The following is a 19,595-nucleotide window of genomic DNA, read 5'->3' on the forward strand; positions in this document are numbered from 1 at the left end:
TTTCTGTTATTTACTGCACAAAGCCAAGAGCAGGGCTGCACTGTGAGGCACTGCAGCAGGCACAGAGCTCAGCCCATGCCGGGCTTCTATGAGCAGCAAAGCTGTCGGCAGCAGAGACATTTAAAAGCCCAAACAATGTGCATCCTTCTAAAGGCAGATGACTCTACTCTTCGAAAGGCAGCAAAACAACATCAAAAAAGTCCTTGAATTGGGTTCAGTGCTGAGCATGAGTGTGGTAGGTTAACACCAGGTGCCCACCAAAGCTGCTCTATCACTCCCCTCCTCAGCAGGACAGGGGAGAGAAAATATAACAAAAGGCTCGTGGGTAGAGATAAGAACAGGGAGATCACTCACCAGTTACCATCACGGGTAAACCAGACCTGACTTGGGGAAAAATCAATTTCATTTATTACCAATAAAATCAAGTAAGATAATGAGAAATAAAACCAAATCTCAAAACGCCTTCCCCCCACCCCTCCCTTCTTCTCAGGCTTAATTTTACTCCTGATTTTCTCTACCTTCGCCCCACCAGCGACGCAGCAGGGCAGGGGATGGGGGTTGTGGTCAGTTCATCACACATTGTTTCTGCTGCTCCTTCCTCCTAGGGGGACGACTCCCCACACTCTTCCCCTGCTCCAGTGTGTGCTGCCTCCCACAGGAGACGGTCCTCCATTAACTTCTCCAATATTAGTCCTTCCCACAGGCTGCAGCTCTTCATGAACTGCTCCAGTATGGGTTCCCTCCACAGGGTGCAGTTCCTCAAGAACAGGCTGCGCCAGCATGGTTCCCCCACAGGGTCACAAGTCCTGCCAGCAAACCTGCTCCAACTTGGGCTCCTCCCCCTCCACAGGTCCACAGGTCCTGACAGGAGCCTGATCCAGCGCAGGTTCTCCACGTTGTCACAGCCTCCTTTGGGCATCCTCCTGCTCCGGCGTGGGGTTCTCCACGGGCTGCAAGTGGAGATCTGCTCCACCGTTAACCCTCATGGGCTGCAGGGCACAGCTGCTTCACCATGGTCTGCACCATAGGCTGCAGGGGAATCTCAGCTCCAGTGCCTGGAGCACGTCCTCCCCCTCCTTCTTCTCTGACCTTGGTGTCTGCAGAGTTGTTTCTCATCTATTCTCACTCCTCTCTTTGGCTACCTTTGCCCAGTTGCACAGCTTTTCCCCCCTTCTTAAATACATTATCCCAGAGGTGCTACCACTGTTGTTGATGGGCTCGGCCTTGGCCAGCCGCAGGTCCATCTTGGAGCCAGCTGGCACTGGCTTTACTGGACATAGGTGAAGCTTCTAGCAGCTTCTCACAGAAGCCACTCCTGCAGCCCCCCTGTTACCAAAACCTTGCCACACAAACCTAATTCCATAAGCTTTTATTTGCTGCCATTATTTGAGCATACACTAAAAATGTGCTTATTTCACTTTACATGCAGAAAGAAGGAAAAAGTGCACTCCCTTGCTGCCCCTTTCACTGACCTCCTCTCAGCTGGAGCCTGACCAGCAGCTGCCATGAAGAACTTGACCTCATTAAGAAACACTTATATATTCTTAATGCTTAAACCTGTAGCTGTATTCGTAAGCAGTGCATAGTGTTTGTTAAAATTCAAGGTTACTTTTTCTTCAGAATGGCAATAGCTATTTTGGTAATAATTCAGTGTCAGGATAGCCAATTACAGACACCAAGGTCACTATACAAAAGGAGGATTACAGGTCTCTCTTTTACATGAGGTTTGAATGATACTGTCCAACAAAATGAAAAATCTAGGTTTATTTCAAAGCCATCCTATGACTGAATTACCTGTGATTGCCTGATTTAAAATGCCCTCACTTCTGAAGGCAGCATATTAGTGTTGCTGTATATGAACACCCACAATTTGAGGTCAGGAATAGAAAGCACCACAGCACAAAGAACCCATTCACGCATGCCATCAAACCTCCCCAAAACTCACCTTCCTTTCTTGATTGTTTCTCGCCCCAGTAACGCCCCCAAAACAGGATCCACAGATTCTTCCAGGTTTTCAATCAAAACCAGTTCTCCTGCAGCCAGGGCTCGTTCTATAGTGTCCAAATACCTGTGGGAAACAGCATTTGTACCTGCCACAGCAAGGCTGGATGTGTGCTTTGCAGCAAGGAGGATGTGAGGGGGACAGAGGGGTGCTCCACACTGCGATGGCAGCTACATACACATGCCAGCAGTTGCGAGAGAGAAAGAGGGGTAAGATGGTGTCAACATATGGTACAGAAAGCTGCACTGGCAGACTCTTGGCTGTCCAACAGAGAAACAGACCTCCCAAAGGCAAGGAATAATAACTGTGTCTTCTTTCCCGAGAAAAGAGCATGGACATCAGTAAATAAAGATGGGACAATTTGGAGTTATTTTTAGCAAATACTTTGTTTCCCCCAGAACCCACTGGTGCAGTTAATCTTGCATAAAAGCAAGAACGAAGAGCAGGTTTCATCTCCATTTTGCTCAGGGTTAAGGGTCATGTTTAAGACAACTTCTTTCCTCACGAGGAAATTGGATCCCTTTGCCCAGTGCCTAACTGTGAAACAGGGATGCTCTGCATTGGGATATTTGTATTGGGAAGGGCAAGGTCAAGTGCTTGTGCTCTCTCCTTCAGGACTGGTCTGCACTTCACACAACTTACTTCTCTGCAAAGAGGAGAGAAGGGCCTGGGGCAGGTGGTGAGGATGCTCCAGGTCCCCTTACACCATCACTGTTTCACTGAATCACTCCAACTAAATCCACTGGCTAAAAGGTTCCTCATCTAAGCTTAGAGAGTTTGGGACCTCAGGAGGTGATAGAAAGATCTAAGACAAGAAGTTCAGAGTGACCTTTAGGCCTGACCTTTAAAGTAATATGTTGACACAATGCATATCCTATCCTTGATCAGCAGCCCCCTTTTTTCTGAGTCCAGGAATATTTTATATGAAGAAACAGTCAGAGAGAATGACAGCAGCTGACCCCAAAGCTGCTCAAATGGCCCTTTCCTGGAGGAGAGAAGGGCATGTGTTTACACCTCTTAAAGCAGTTGAAAGCAAAGAAGCACCATTCCCCAGATGATGAAACACTCCCTTATTTACTGTAATAGGGCAGTGAACGATGCTTTTAGCCAATGGCCCTGAGACATCACAGCAACACACTAAACTCCCCTCTTAGAGTACCTGCCAGCCTGGTGTGTGGCCAGGGAGGGAGGGGAAAAAGAGATCTTGTGTTTGCACGGCAAGCAGTAATGGCAGCACACAAATTTTACAGGGTCTGTTCCTCTTTTTAACACTGGAGGTCTATATTTAGGTGTCTCCTCTGGGATCCTTACTCTTCCACAGACTGCTTTGAATAACTGCAAGGCATGGTGGCCAGGTTGGCCAGGAAAGAGAAATTTGCTCTAATGGAAAATGACCTGTATTTTCATCCCACACAAGATCAAATCTAATAATTTCTTGTTATTTTCTATGAGGAAAATGGAGGAGTCGCCAACAAAACAACCTAGGCAACCCCAAATCTACGTGAATTATAATCACTCTCATCTGTTGCCAATACTTTGCTCTGTATTAAAAAACCAATAATCTCAGTGCTCATACTCAAGCAGGGATTTGACAGCGTCTGCTCCATCCCAGCTGGGACTCCTCACTAGAGGGTAGAAATAGGTGCAAACTGAGACAGCAGAAGACTGGTCTGTGCGCTGACCAGAGAGAAGAGCCAGGAGCAGAAAAGCCTTCCCATAAAAGATTTAGCCAGATCAATGCTGGGGTGCTGTAATGAGAACCTCCTAGTTGGTGCTAGAGTGGAAGTAGAGTTAGCCCAACTGGTCTTCAGCGCATGGTGACCCTTGTGACAGCTTCACCCTCCATGCCCAGGCCCTCTCTCTTCTTCCAAGATGTAGGAAGCCCTACTCACCCTCCTGGGTGAAACTGAGTCAGGACACGACACAGAAGATGAGCCTGATGGAAGATGCCATAGTCCTACACGTAGCCTCCAGCACATAGCTCTCTCCAGTCTCAGTTTCAGAGAAGTTTCTATGGTAACTGAGACAAGCACTAAATAGACCCTCTATTTAATGAGAAATCTCTATCATTTTGGTAATGAATAAGCAGCTAATGTTCAAATACATTTGAGGGTTTTCCTCAATGTAATTGGCTCAGATGGTTGCAGTTAAATATACATTGCTCATCAAGTATGACAGACAGATAACCATTAAAGGGTATTATTATGTGATAAGGCTGATGTTTACCCCTTCTGCCCAATTCGGATCACTTGGAGGTCTTCACCATACTTTGTTTTAATCCATTTGATACCCTGCAGCTGGGGATCCACCATGAGGGGCCAGCGCTCACAGTTGGTGAGGATGGTGGCATTTTCAGTAGACATCCGATCAGCTGGCAGGCCCTCATTCTGCCAAGCTGCCACATCAGCATCATCTGTCAGCATGGTCAGAGGATCGAGGGATGGAGTTACAGGGATTGGCACCTGGGAGGAAAGGAGAAATGCTTCCTAGTGTGTCAGCAAAAAGCGGCGAGCGCAACTTACAGCATATTCCAGAGATGAGCAAAGAAAACACTTCAAGAAAAGTTAGTTTAATTAAAAACTGATGTCATATTTATCAGTGACTTCCCATCCTACAGGATAGTTTTGATCTAGCATTGTTTCCCAATGCTGTTGTGAATGAACACAAATTATGCAAGCAACCCAAAGATTTTTGCCTGCAGAGCACTAAACACCCCAAAGGGCCACAGCCCACCCAAGCAGGCTCAGATCACACTCTGCTGTGTACAAGCTCTCCGAGATGACAGCTTGGAAGAATATAATTAACACCCTCATAAGCCTGCTGTTGTGTTGCAAAACAGCATTAGCAGTTCCAGAAACACTTCTCTGACATGGGATGCCATTTCTGGTTGTGACAACCAGAAAGTTATCTGTGCCAGTTATCTGAGCAGAATAGGCCTTTAATTTCCCATTAGAAATACAGGCACTTCCTTGAAATTTCTAAGCAGAGAGTCAGGTCATTTTTGGAACAATATTGCATTTCTTAACTAAATTTTTGGCTTCGTATTAAGAAATGCAGAGTGAAGTTTTTGCTCTCTCATCCTAAGGAACAAATCAGTTTTTTAATTTGGTCATCACTGTCCCATTGTGACCTTATTTAAAAGCTTCTTGGCATTTCACCAGTAACTGGCACCACATCCAGTTACTGTACTGATGTGCAAAAGTTCAGTTCTGCAGGAGACTGAGCATTTCCATTTACTGATATATGAGAGGACCTGTTAAAAATTAGTGGACTATTAAACAAGTTGGAAGCATAACGGTCTCCATCTGGTCCAAACAGCAAGACATAGGTAAAACCAGCTGAGAGACATGGCAAGCATGAACAGAGTTTGTGTCCAGCATGAAGAACCATCTGGAGTTTTTCCAAGCCTACTAGAGAGCTGGCAGTGAGCTCTGCCTGCTCCGAGCAATTCCTTCTCCATACTACCTCCCTCCTTCTAGGCCATCCCTGACACCTGGTTAAAACTGCACTGGGCTCCACGTTTGGGTTGCTGCATCGGGGTTTTCCTCTGTACATGGAGGAATGGCGTCACTTGCATGGAGCAAGGACACCACTACATCTTCCTCAGAGAGGAGTAAATCAAGTGTGGCTACGTCATGCTCCTCAATCCAACTTGGTGGGGATACACAGGGATGCCCCTCATTTGGGGGATCCCCTCACTTGGGGGATCTCCTGTGGACATCAGAATTCATGGCCATGTTAATTCCAGTAACAACAGCTTCTCAGTGCAATCAGGGCTTACTTTTAGTTGCTGCAAATATGGCTTCCAGATTCCATCCAGGAGGTCTTGACGGTATTTCTTGGTGAAGTAGCCCAGGTAGGAGACAAAGGCTGTAATCAGCAAGATATCTCCACACAAGGTGCTCTGTTGCTGTTTGAAGTCCTTCACAGCTTCAGCCCATCGCATGTTCTCCGAGGTGAGTCCTCCAACCTACAATTTCCCAAGTCAAACTGATCATTACAGTGGTTCTTTAAGCAATACCTCAGGATCTGGCCATGTGCATACCTTGTTCCTGGAGTCAGTTGTCATTTGCTGAAGTTTAAAACCTGGGGATGGAAATATTCAGCACAAACAAAGTTAGCAACTTTGCTAACTCTCCTGTCCCATTCAGTGAAAGATTGGTACTACAGTCAAATTTCAGCTATCTGCCCCACAACTCCTCTAAAATCATCAAGGGAGAACACATCACTTCCCCAGAAGGAATTCAGGTAAAGATATCTGCATAAGGGTTTCTGAGGCAGCCTCATCAGTCGTTAGTTGCCTAAATGCCACAGATTCATATCTCATTATGCCCTCTCACACAGAGGACTCCTCTCCAACAGCCACAGCCTTCAGCTATTTCACACAATTAATTATTACCCCAAGTAGATGGGAATTTGATCACAAGCTCTTTGGGTCTACATTTTTCTTTCCCTTAAGTCTCCGCCCAGAAAACACTTCCTCATAGACATCTTTTTCAAGAGCATCCAATGCACAAACAGTTCAACTGAGGGCTTACCAGCGTTAAAGAGGGTACAGCATCCCCTTGTAAAATAAGATATCTCTACATGCATGAACAATTTATTTGACCATTGGTATTTTTCAGGGTTCCATTGGTCCCTCATTCCTGAAGTCTTGTGATTATAAGAGATATCCTGACACTCCCACACACAGCCCTTTTTTTAAAAAAAATAAAGGAAAAACCTTTAGCTCTGTTAACTGAGAAACACAGCTTGGAAACATGAATGGAATGCATCCTTCAGGTTCACAAGCCAGTAAAACCCAAAACAGTTTTAAGTTGGCCTCATGGACTTGAGATCAAGAATGCCAAATTTTATGGTCAAATTCACAATCACTCTCCCGCTGTCAAGCTGCTCTGGAAACACCCATGTATGTACAGATCCTCTCTACTCACAGGCCTCTGTTACCAGGGCCAAACAGCACTTTCTATTTTTCTTCTTCCGTGTACAGTCCGCATGAGCTAAGGGTTATTTCTCATCCTTCTCATTTCTATTGAAAATTCCTCTATATCCTTCTCTTTTGCAAACCTCCCCAAAGGGGTGCTGCAAATGTGACTACTAAGACACTGTCTCCTTCTTCCAGGTCACTGTTAAATAGGATCTGCTCTGACACAAATCCCTATGATAAGCCTTATGAACACCTTGAATAACCCTAAACTGGGTTATTTTGCTATCTTAAACTGATATGCAGAATGCAGGTCCCCAGGATGGGAAGACACCACCTTCAGATCCTCACTGAGTTCCTCCGTCACACATTCCAACTTGACCAAGTCCTATTTCTAGCATAAACCTTCTGAGGGTTAGAAGCCACCTTCTGATTTCCAACACAAATTTACTCCTTGCCAGTTAATACCATCAGTTCTCATGCAGACACTGTCCTCCAGCTCACACAGCTCTCCTTTCACCCTTGTGGGTACCTCCAGATGCTTTTATAAACAGCCAGTATTTTCCAGGGAATGTGCTCCGCTTTGCTAAGCAGAAGGAGTTGATCTAGTTCACTTCTGAAATACACAACCACAGGAACAGCTCTACCAGGCCAGACCCAAGGTCCACCTCCTTCAGCGTCTTGTCTGCTGACAGCAGCCCTTAGCAGATGACTTGGGAAGACTATAAAAATAAGCACCTGGTAATAGTTCATGACATAATTTCCCAGCTTCTCACAACCAGAGTTTTAAGGACCTTCTGAAACAGAACTTAAATTTTTGTGCTTAGTAGCCACTGATTATTTTTTCCTTCATGACTGAACCTAAGCTGCGTGGATACTAACCAAACTTTTGACATCTACAGCATTCCGTGGCCAGGAGATACACAGTTTAGCTATGCTTTCTGTAACAAAAGTACATCCTTTGATGTGCTGCCTGAATTTTTCAATTTATAAAACCTGTTTGCACAGTGGAAATACAGCAAATAATCATGCTTGCATCACCTTCTCCATACCACTCAGGATTTCAAGCCCTTGATACCCCTTCTGCTGTCTCCTTTTCAGGTTGAAGAGTTTTAGCTTATTCAGTAGTTCCTCACACAGAAGCAGCATTTTGATTGTCCTTGCAATCTTTATCTTTACCAAATGAGGTAATCTTTATCATCCCTTTTTTTTTTTTTTTTTTTTTTTTTTACCTTCTCTGCACCATTTCCCATTCTACTACATCCTTTGAGGTACAGCAGAGTGGGTGGAGGTACAGCTGCACATCCAAGACTTATTTAGAATGTATTTATATAGTGAGATTGTGATTTTTTTTCTGCTTTGTTCTCTCTTCTTTTCCTAATAAACCCTAACATTCCGTTTTGGCTTGGGTTTTGGGTTTGTTGAGAATTTTTTTGCCTCTGGGAGCACAGAGCTCACATACTCCCAGAACTCTTAACTCTATCATTCCATTCCTGAATGATAATAACTAGCTCAGCATCACTTACAGGGCATGTAAAGTAAAAACTATTTTTTCCAATACACATTACATATATCTAGCTGGCATTTCATACTTCCATTGCTTGGCATCATTTTTACAAAAATACCTCTGATGGCCTTTCTGCCTTGACATATCTGCTCCTTTGAATTAGTGAAAACTGCCTTCTGGGCAGTCTGACTCCTTTCAGGAGGAGAAAGAGAGGACACAGGTTTTCTTTGCCCCATTCAACCTCAGAGCTGTTCCAGCTGAGTTACTGTTTCGTGAATTTGAATCACCATCCTCTTCACAAAGCAGCAGAGAAGGTTTCCCCAGTGCCCTTTGCTGATCTCAGCACATGCCAATATTCCCTTAGCCTTGCTAGAAAGCCTTCTCTTGATATGAGTAGGACCACATCTGCTTTTATTGGGGCTACATGACATGAAGGGCAAAGCCTGAACAAATAGATTCAAGTGGTCCTCACTGGTTGCTGGCAATGTGCTCCCGGTTCAGAGATAAACAATCTGTTATAAATCCATAGTTAGACATTTGCATCTTGTGTCGCTGAATTTCATCCCGTTCCTGTGATTCCCATAGCCAGACCATCCAGTTATTTCAACTACTGTCATGCTTCCTCTTCATCTATGGGAATTCCTGTTTTTATGTTCTCAGTCTCACAGGTCTGTTTTATCATGTATACCCCTATTCATCAAATTGAAGCATATGAAGGCTAGAAAATATCAAAGAGCAGGCAGCATGGGATATACCTGCCCTGTTCCTTCTCTGCTCTGGACATTTGCTGGAGTCCAGAGAGACCCTGGTGTCAGCCCGCATATCTGGTCTTACGTAATCCTATTTGTTGAAAAAGAAGCAAAGCACTACTTTTAAGTTATAGCTACTTTCAAGGATCATACCTAAATTATCCCTAATCTTGACTCCAGTAACAGTGCATAGAAGTCCACTTCCTCCATCTTTTCTTTGTAGTTTTTATAAATGAAGCACCTATAGGTCTTCCCTCCAGCCTCCTTTAGGTCAATTCTCATACTACTCCCACAGCCTCTAAGACCAAGAAGTCTTTATTGATCTGATTTTCCTAATACTTGTAGAGTGTCTACATGCTCCTAATTAATTTCTTGAGGTTATTTTTTATCTGCCTAGGTCCTAGGGGTCTTTTCTTCTCCTTTGCTTGGGTCACACACTACTGCCAGTTTTAGTATCTTAAAGAAATCCCAGTCTTTCACCTCAGATCCTAGAAGTCATTGGAATTCTTTTTATTAGCAAGCAGTAAATTAAAAGCCATCTCATTTGATTACCTTTAGCTCTTTGATAATGAGGGATAGTGAACAACCATCCCCTATTCACCTTCTGCATAACTTTCATGATTTTATAGGCTTCTGTCATATCCATCTGCCCTACACAGGCTCTTTTCCAAAATGAAGAGTACTAATCTATCTCCCCTCTTCACATATGGAAGCAGTTATATACTTTGTTGTAGCTTTCCTAGGTTGCCTACAGTCTTCTGAGATGGGGTAACCCAACTGTGTTCAGCATGCAAGATGTAGGCACTGATAGGCCTGGTACAATAATTGTTTAACTTGTGCTTCCTGATTTTTTCCTACCAATTACTAACTAATATACAATTTGCCTTTCTTCCTCCAGTTGAGTACCACACTGCTCTTTCTGAGAACTCTCTGTAATGACTCCAAGAGCTCTTTTGTGAGTGATAATAGTGCAATTAGGACCTATCAATGTAAATGCATGATTACAATTCATTTTCCCTGCATGCATTATTTTCATTTGTCATCACTAAATTTCATCTGCCACATTAGCACATATCCACTCACAAGTACCACCATCAGCCTTTCTCCCTTTTTTGGCGCACAGATACCTAGATATTCCCTGGTCCCTGTCCCTTGGATCCTGGATCATCTTCCCTAGGTCATCTAAAGTTCACAAGATGCCAAACTAAAATTAAGGCACTGTAAAAGTTAGGCTTGCTTTCATCCCCCTGGTTCATTTTTCAATGTAAAGCAACACTGTCTGTGTTCAGTTAGGTGTATTCTTCATTCAGCCTCAAACGTGTTTATTTCAAAGTCTGGGAACTTTTTCTACCCACAGTCACACAGGTGACACATCTTGCATGTCAAATAAATTGCACATCAGTAAGGGCTGTCGGGATCTATTCCTAGATCAAAGCCAGAGGTAACACAGGAGACGGTGTGCATTGCACAACAGTAAGTTCGGGTGCAAGTCGTTCCTTACATACACTGCAAAAGTGATCCATCTTTGACAGCAGTAGTAGCAAGCTGTGTGCTTTCTAACCACGCCTTTAAAAACAGCTACTGGAACTGGCACTGACATAACTTGTTCTTGTCTGCATTTACACCTGACTGTGTTCAGTGCTCCCTCAGTTACGACGCCTGCTAGCAGCTCCTCACCACAGCAGCTCTGTCCTCTAACCAGCCAAGATGAACAGTGCTTCAAGGAACCCAACAGAGTCTCAATTCAAGATGTTCCCAGGCCATGGGGTGGGGAGGAGATGTAACCAACATGGCCTGGGATGCAATGTCCCTGCTCCTCCAGCATTTTTCTCCATCTTATAGCAAACATGATAAGATTTCACCTACCTAAATAAAAACTCCTCTAAGTGAATGGATTCTCTATTAAATCATAATACAAATGCTGCAGCTCATACCCCAGCTGCAATCAGAGACAGCTGATTTCCCAGGGACTAAGTGCTTCTCTCTTCTTCTCCCAGCGAGTTGCATTGAACTGTAAGAATTTTCACCACCAGGAGTAACCGTGGCCTTGCCCAGACTTTTAAATCATCTCTGATCCTAATCATTTCCACTGTTTTCCATATGATCCACAGTAAACAGAGACTCCTGGTAATCGTGCATCAGCGTGTGCTGTAGCACCTGGGCAGCATAAGAAGCCAGAGTTACCCTTCTCTCTCTGTAACTGGGCTGGCAAGAGCCATGTCCTCCCCCATTAAAGCTCCAAACAGGAACCCAAGGGGGTGTTCATTCAGTGATTTCAGTTCCAGACACGTGTTTGAGCCAACAACCTGTGCTCATCTCCCATGTGAAATGAGGGACAGAGTTTTTGGATTTAGTCTGGATGACTTTGCCCATCAGTGGCTACTGCTTGCTGCCTGCAGGTCTCGCGGTTTAATTCACTCCAGGAGCAGGACAGCACACACCTGCAGTTGTCTGTGCAACGTGGTTTTGGCTGCATTGCAAAAAATTCCATGCAAGTGAGGAGTTGGAGCCCTCAGTGTGGCAGCAAGAGATGAAACACTTCCAGCAAACTAATCACCACTTCAAGCCTCAGGCTGGAAAGCTGAAGGTGAGAGTCCCTCCATCTATGCTCCGGTCCCAAGACAACAGCCATGGCGGGTCTCTGTGGGAAGCACTGTCCAGATGGCTCACGCACTACTAAGGAGGCTGCTATGTCTTTCCATCTTTTCCAAGTGTTTTTTTGGCACATTCGGGTGAAGTTAAGAGGGCTGGGAGTGAAGGAGCAGCGGAAAGATCATTTCTGAGCCTATTTGCAGCATTAGGAGAGCTCCAATCAGTACTCAAATCTCTTTCCAAACCTTTGCATTTGGAGATGTGGCAGCAGTAGGCACTAAACAGAACAGATATCTGGGTTTTTTTCCTTGTTTACTGTTGAAGTCTTTTTTAGACTGCACATTGTTTGGAGCAACAGGAGACTTTCAATGGTGTTTTTTGTTTGTGTGTACATGTGTATATTCATCTCCCAGCAAGTCATAGACAAAAACAGAATGCAAACAATCCCAATCCATCCTTCTTTGCTTTATAAAAGCCCAGGGTTGACAAGCTCTCAGTCTCTTATCTGTTATCAACTCTTGTTACTATCAGGCTGAAAAATTTACCCAGCACAAGTGCAGCAGATGATGTTTACCAGCTATAGATCAATAAAAAACATGCAGCTTTTTTCTAGCAGAAACTAGGGCATTGCCCAGCACTCATCTTCCTCACTACTGCAAAGACTGTGCCAGTCACATGATGCTTCAGTTTTGTGTGATCTTACATGCAGTAATAGAGATTTGCTTCCACCTGGCTCTGCTTTTTCACTAATGATGAAAGGAAAGGGTGTTTCAGCCTGGGGTCAAGCATGTCCTGGCAGCAGCCGGTGGGGTAGAAGATGACAACATTGGCAGACTATGGAGAAAACAGTGTTTAGCCTGTCTCATCTATGCACACAGACAGATGCAGACTGGGGAAGCTCTCCATGCTTTCAAACACAGAGCAAAAAATGTTTTCCAGCCTCGATGGGCGTCACCTTCACAAGCACGGGAGGACATGACTAATCATGGTCCTTGCTATGGCAATGCACCATATTTAGCAGATGTCCAAATTCAATCTAAATGAAAATGGCTTATAAACCTCAGCAACAACTGGCAGGGCTGAACAGCAGCAATTGTATTCAAAGTAGAAAGCCTATACACAAGTGATGTCCTTTATCTGCCCCAAAAAAATCAAACCACCCTCCTCCACCCAGTTCTCTTGATGCACAGATCAGGCTGCACACTAATGCATCCTTTTTCCTTTTACCATTTTCAGTTTGTTTCAGTGACAGACTTGAAACCATCACCTAAACATTCTCATTTTAAGTATATATAAGAGACTGAAATAACTACAGGATTATCCAATGTCACCCACTGGTGACTGGGCAGAGCCGCACATGGTTTCTCTCATTCGCACAACACGAAATAAGAGCAGGGTGGGAAAAGCAGTTTGTGTATCACCACTTCCTAATTGCTTTAATGGTTTCAAGATTTCAAAGTTTGCTGCTGTGATTCCCCTGAAGCCCAGACAGGGAACCATTTGTTTCCAAAACTGGTCACCAGTGCATCCCAAGAATTTCAAGAGGAAAGAAACAGGGAGGCTTTGAAGCCAAAGCAGCTAAACTGCTATACAAAATAAATCATCAAGACTGTGCCTAAACAATGAAAAACACACTAAGGTATTTAATAGTTAAGGATATAGTCCAGCACCAGCAAAGCACATGAACAAGTACTGCTTCTAAGCAGGTGCTGGCCCTGAGCCTCTGAACAGTCCCAGTTAATGAGCAAGGTAAAGAACATGCTTAAAAGCAAATGTATTCCTGTTGTTTCACTGAGATTATACTGCCTGAGACAAAAAACTCAGTGTTATCAGACCACAGACTAATGCATACATCATCACAAAAACTGCAACTGCAACCAAAGGAAGCTTTTCTAAAATTTGATTCCTATGCCTTATCTTGATTTCAGAATCAAAATACGTTCTTTTTAAAGGAAATTATTAAACTTAAAAAATCATGTAGGAACACACATCATAAGTGACAACCTGTATTGTTAAAACATTTGTTCGTTTTGTTTTACAAGGACAATTTTGTTAGCACAGCTAAGCCAAAAAAGCTCCCCAAAATTCCATAATTTTTCCTTATCACAATATCACAGTTGTACCTGAATGAAGATTCACATTTTAAGCCAGGAACTCACATGCTAAGCATGCACCTTTAAGAAATCTTGTTCTGTTTCTTACAGTGGTACTAATTGAGGGGAAATTAAGTTGTATTCAGTGTAACACATACACTTACACACACATATATTTATATGAAAAGAACTGAAACCATCATTTCTATGTTTCCTTTTTATTAAACATTTTCTTCCCGTATTTTGTGTTTACTGACTCCTACGTGGGCCACAATCTACCTCCACATCACATGTTAAACAGGATTTTGTTAGGCTGTGGAAAGACAGGGGGAAATTCTCATCCTGCAAAATCTCATCAGAAACATAAATGGTTCTTTCAAATGAAAAAGCTACTTTCCTGTCTTAATTAAAGGTTTTTGAAGTATTCAGTGAGATTTAACCTGAAGACCATGAAAGCAAAAAACTCCTTCCGTGGTTGCATCAGAGAGATCTAAATAGGAAGAGACTTATCTGCTGTTTGTCTTTGACCCCTTCTATCTGAGTATATCGCAGTCCTGACTGCGTTTGTCTGCAAAGCAGCTGCCTGTGCTACAGCAGTGCTGTGCTCTGTTTTCCAAAGGAGGTATGCAGAGATTCAAGACAAAAGTTTTTTTAGAAGTTTCCCAGTACCTAAGCATGCAGCAGGTGAACTGTGCAGTTCTCGGGAGCTCTTCGATATCCCACTAAATGCAGCCTCTTTCACATGCCCATGAAAACCCACCTGAAACCTAAACAGCTCTAAAAATCCAGGCTAAAGCAATGTACTGAAGGTCACCTAGGAAGGTTTGAGAGTAGGAAATGGAGAAAAATGGAGAACTGAGCACAACTTTCCATGTCCTAAGCAAAAAGCTTAAACATTTGGCTATCTTCCTCTTCTCTATATTGGGATAGATACAAATAGATACTTTACATATAAATTACAGGCCACAAGCGGGCAAAACAAGCAGAGAAATTTACATCCAGCATCACTTCTAGAAATACCTTTGTATCCTGACTTAGCTGCCACCAGCCCCACCAGCAGAAGCAGCTTTAACAAGACCAACTGAGACCAAACTCTGCCCCTGAATATGTGCAGATTGGGCAGGACTCTCTCCTGGAGGTAGAGGTGCAGCCTCTTGGGAGAGAGAGTGGTTTGAACACATCTCCGCTGTTCCTGGGAGGAAGAGCAGCACAGCAGCATTTCCTTCAGTGCTGCTACAAGACCAGGCTGCAGGGTCACAGGGAAGGGGCCATGTGCTCTAGTAAGTTTTGCCAGGTCTCAGGCAGAAGCTGCGTGCCAAGCTGCGCACAACCCAAAGCCAAACCAGGGCTGGACAGGCGCTTTACACACCAAGAGCTGCAGCAGAGGCAATGTGGGAGTGCACTAAGTCTGTACTCCTAGAAGTCCGTACCGCTACCTGCATCTTCCCTGCAGGCACAGTGAGTCAGATGTTTTAAAAGCCACTTCTCTTTAATATCTTTATTGATGATCTAGTTGAGGGGATTGAATGCACCATCAGTAAGTCTGCAGGCGACACCAAGTTGGGTGGGAGTGTTGATCTGCTCGAGGGTGGGGAGGCTCTGCAGAGAGACCTGGCCAGGCTGGAGCGACGGGCTGAGGCCACCTGTATGAGCTTCACTAAGGCCAAAGGCCGGGTGCTGCCCTTGGGCCACAACAACCCCCAGCATGGCTACAGGCTTGGGGAGGAGTGGCTGGAGAGCTGCCAGTCAGAGAGGGACCTGGGGGTGTTGATTGACAGCCGGCTGAACAGGAGCCAGCAGTGTGCCCAGGTGGCCAAGAAGGCCAATGGCATCCTGGCTTGTATCAGCAATAGCATGGCCAGCAGGGACAGGGAAGGGATCTCGCCCCTGTGCTCGGCACTGGTGAGGCCGCCCCTCGATGAGTGGGTTCAGTTTTGGGCCCATCACTACAAAAAGGCCATTGAATGACTCGAGTGTGTCCAGAGAAGGGCAACAGAGCTGGTGCAGGGTCTGGAGCACAGGTCTGATGGGGAGTGGCTGAGGGAACTGGGGGGGTTTAGTGTGGAGCAGGCTGAGGGGAGACCTCATGGCCCTCTCCAACTCCCTGAAAGGAGGGTGCAGAGAGGGGGGATGAGCCTCTTTAACCAAGTAATAAGGGATAGAACAAGAGGGAATGGCCTTAAGTTGCACCAGGGAAGGTTTAGACTGGATATTAGGAAACATTTCTTTCCAGAACGGGTAGTCAGGCGTTGGAATGGGCTGCCCAGGGAGGTGGTGGAGTCCCCATCCCTGGAGGTGTTTAAGGGTAAAGTTGACTTAGCGCTTAGGGATATGCTGTAGTTGGGAACTGTCAGTGTTAGGTCAATGGTTGGACTGGATGATCTTCAAGGTCTTTTCCAACCTAGATGATTCTGTGGTTCTGTGAAAAGAACAAAACAATTGGGGCTCTCCAATTGGGGCTGCCTTCGTGTGCTAGAGGGTGATCTTGAGTCAGCAGAGCCGGGTGCTAGAACCAGCTCCAACCCCTCCACCTGCCAGGGCAGAGCTCAAGCACGGGACATTTTCCTGCTGCCCTGTTTCCTTGCTTGGAGGAACAGGCTTGCTCCAAGTTAAGAGCCAGTGCAGAAGCCAAAATACAAAGTGTTAAAGGAAACTGCAGCACTGGATGTGAGCTGGGGCTCCAGCTAACAGGACAGTGTGAATAGAAGCCATTATCTCTCAGTCACTTATCTGTGAAGCAGTGACAAGGGCATTGCCCCTACAGAGGACAAGGAGGCTGCATATTTTGAAGATACAACAGACTGCGATGCATACCGATGGACTGATAAGAGGGACATGCACAGCTTTTTTAGAGCTTTTCACTGTTAACTTTTTGTTATTCCAAAACCTGCAAAGCTACTGTCATATATCCACCTTTGTTTTTGTGATATGATTTTTAAGTCATATAGTTTTGGCCTATCAGTACTTGATCATGTATTTAAGTAACAAAAAAAAGATGAGAGCTGTGAAGAGAGTATAGCCAGTTTCTTTAAATATGAGCAGTGCCTCCCCTGATGTATGAAAACAGCCAGTGTAAAATGATTTTCATTACCAAAACTTGCTGCAGTGCAGGAAATGTATTCCAAAAAAATTAGAGGATGTAATGTACTATGTGCACATGGTTCGCATCTCAGCAGCACCTGATACCTCCCATTCATGCCATCAGAGTTGCATCTGCTGACACTCACCAGTCGATTTGCAAGAGCGATGGTACACGCTGTAGCTTCAGCTTCTTGCTGACATTTGAGTTTGTCTGAAGTGGCCTTCTCAAACTTGGCTGTGAGCTTTCCCAGGTTCTCATTGAGGCACTGCACATGAAAAAAAAGGAGAAGATAAGAGCACGGTTTTAAGGAAAACCCCTCTCCAGAGATGATTCACCCTGCAGGCAGTTCTGGCCACAACTCACACTGCCCAGGCTGGCATTCAGCGTGCAGCCGCTCACAGTGTTGCAGCATCGGAAGCCCGTGCGGAGCAGCGAAGTGCAGCACTATTTTACATGCTTGTATCTCATATCCTTGGTGCAGGGCAGAGGCAAAGAACACACAAAACTAATGTGTCTGGGGTTCTGTCCTTGTGAGAATTTAAAGTGGGAAAGGGGGTCCTTATGGCTGAGTACTGATGACCAGTGCTATAGCTGAGCAATGATCAGGGCAGCTAAGAAAACAGAATTTTATATTTCCTTATGCTGCAGCTCCTTGGTCTCAGTCCAGTCCCTGAAGCTCTGCTGAGTTGTGCTCAAATCTCCAGGGGCTCCTTGATCAGCTGAAGGTGTGCTTGAACCATCTCCAAGCCATACCTCCTGCATCCTGTTTCTAGAAAGGAGTATAAAAAATAAGTCCATAAAATTGTTCTGCTCCTAAAGCCACCTGAGTGTGTGCTATGGGACACTCCTGCAGAGGAGCCCAACCAGCCCTAGGTGGGACCATCTCACATGCAGGTTGGCTGCAAAGTGCTTCTGGGCTGAGAAGGGGCAGAAAGAGCCCAAACCACTTGGAGGGAAAAAAAAAAGAGCCCTTTGCTTGAACAGAACTGTTCACAGTCCAGTCTAAAACAAATCAACAGCTCCCACAAGCACTTGGAGCATTTCAGTTCTGATAAGAGAAGTAGAAGTAATAATTGATTTTATCTGTACCCAATGCAAAGTGCTTAAGGCTAAACTGCTTGTAAATCACTTTAACGCTGTTTGAGCTACACACTAGAAACAAACCTGAAAATGAAAAAGGATTATATTGGGGATATCTGCAGCTCTCCTGGATACTGGAAAACACAAAGCACTTTCTCCTTGACCTGCCTTGGTATTAGTAACACAAAAGTTTCTGTCTCTGCGTGTACATGAATGTATGTGCACACACACACTCATTTATATAAAATCCCATTACGCAAGCACGATCTGATAAATTAGTATCTGTGAGCTGTGAAGAACAGATCATACCTGCAGTACCCCAACAGACACACAAATATACCTGTGTGCAACTGTGAGTGTACATCTTGCTTCTACATCTGCTCTCCCCAGATTCATAGCAACCTTATTTCCCAGACAGACAAAGGAGAGGGAAAAGTACTTAGTATTTTTGACAACCAGAATAGTGTCATTTATTACTAAAAACAGGTATGTGACAGCTCAGGGCCCAGTTGTGAGCAAGTATGAATCAGCCTCACATCAGTGAAGCTATCCAAGATACCCTAGCTTGACAAGCAAGGATATACCTCTACATCCACCCCCACACTAGGCAGCGTATCGTTACCCATCTGCAGAGGGGAAAACTCACCTAAAACAGCCAATTTTGTACGTGTATGCCAGTGGAGTACCAGTAATCTCCCCAAAGATTGCCATTTTCTTTAACAAAATCCCACTTCTTTAAAAAAACAAAGAAAAAATAAAAGCTCAGGCATTAAAAGCTTTGGAAAGCATAGCATAAAGGGATGAAAAAAGTTCCCCAGCACCGTATTTCATATCTGAGATGGGAGAATTAGAGGCTAAAGACCTCTAAATCCATCCCTGCTTCAGGTGCTGTGCCCATCCTCCTTTCAACTGGAGCAGTAAGGGGCTACCAGAGAGCGCTGAAGATGTTTTTATATATATTTTTAGTTAAAAAGTGTAGTAAGCATTTTAAGAATAATAAGCCCTAGGAGGCATCAAGAAAGTTCTGTATTTTGTAACATGAAAGTGTGATGGTGGAAGAGAGGAGTACTCGGATGAGCTCAGCTGGAGGGACTGTGCTGTCCTTCTCCAGGTGCATATCTCAAAGACACTTATTTAAGGACAAATCCATCAGCCCGACTGCCAACACACCTTGGTTATTAAAGGTGATTTTGCATGAACTGTGGTGTCAGTACGAAAGCGCAGCCACAGAGGATCCTTCGCTCACAAAGAGGGATCCCAGATCCACAGCACCTTAAAAAAAGGCAGGTTTTGGAGCGCAAGCAGTGACTGCCTGCACTGGGAGGGACCTGGAGAACAGCAAGTGATGGGATGCTGTGCTGCCATCTGAGAGGCAGGCTGGTGGGCTCCCCCCAGCTGGTTTCCACACCTTTCTATTAGAGAAGGTATTGGCCAGGGATGGAGGGTGGGAGAAAAGCAGTATGCCTTTTAATATAGAGATAATTTTCTGAAGGAAAAAGAGAAAGGCTAGAAGCTACTCTCTGTAGAAACGCACTTCTAATCACACAGTAATTTCTTCTATTCAGT

The 19,595-nt window shown here is 44.6% G+C and overlaps 1 protein-coding gene across 2 annotated transcripts in view; it reads right to left on the minus strand.

Moving 5' to 3' along the window:
* Positions 1-19,595, minus strand: part of DNAH9 (dynein axonemal heavy chain 9) — a 202,555-nt gene that overhangs the window by 79,966 nt on the left and 102,994 nt on the right. The window contains exons 48-51 of one of the 2 annotated variants that reach the window (XM_074847373.1): positions 17,095-17,214; positions 5,784-5,972; positions 4,229-4,464; positions 1,946-2,068 (exon numbers count right to left, since the gene is read on the minus strand). In XM_074847373.1, the coding sequence (XP_074703474.1) occupies positions 1,946-2,068; positions 4,229-4,464; positions 5,784-5,972; positions 17,095-17,214 (668 nt within the window). Of the gene's footprint in view, positions 1-1,945; positions 2,069-4,228; positions 4,465-5,783; positions 5,987-17,094; positions 17,215-19,595 lie in introns of those variants that run through there. The other variant, XM_074847375.1, reaches the window with a different exon arrangement.

This window comes from Strix aluco, chromosome 21, assembly GCF_031877795.1.
Source record: "Strix aluco isolate bStrAlu1 chromosome 21, bStrAlu1.hap1, whole genome shotgun sequence".
In the NCBI taxonomy this organism is placed as follows: domain Eukaryota; kingdom Metazoa; phylum Chordata; class Aves; order Strigiformes; family Strigidae; genus Strix; species Strix aluco.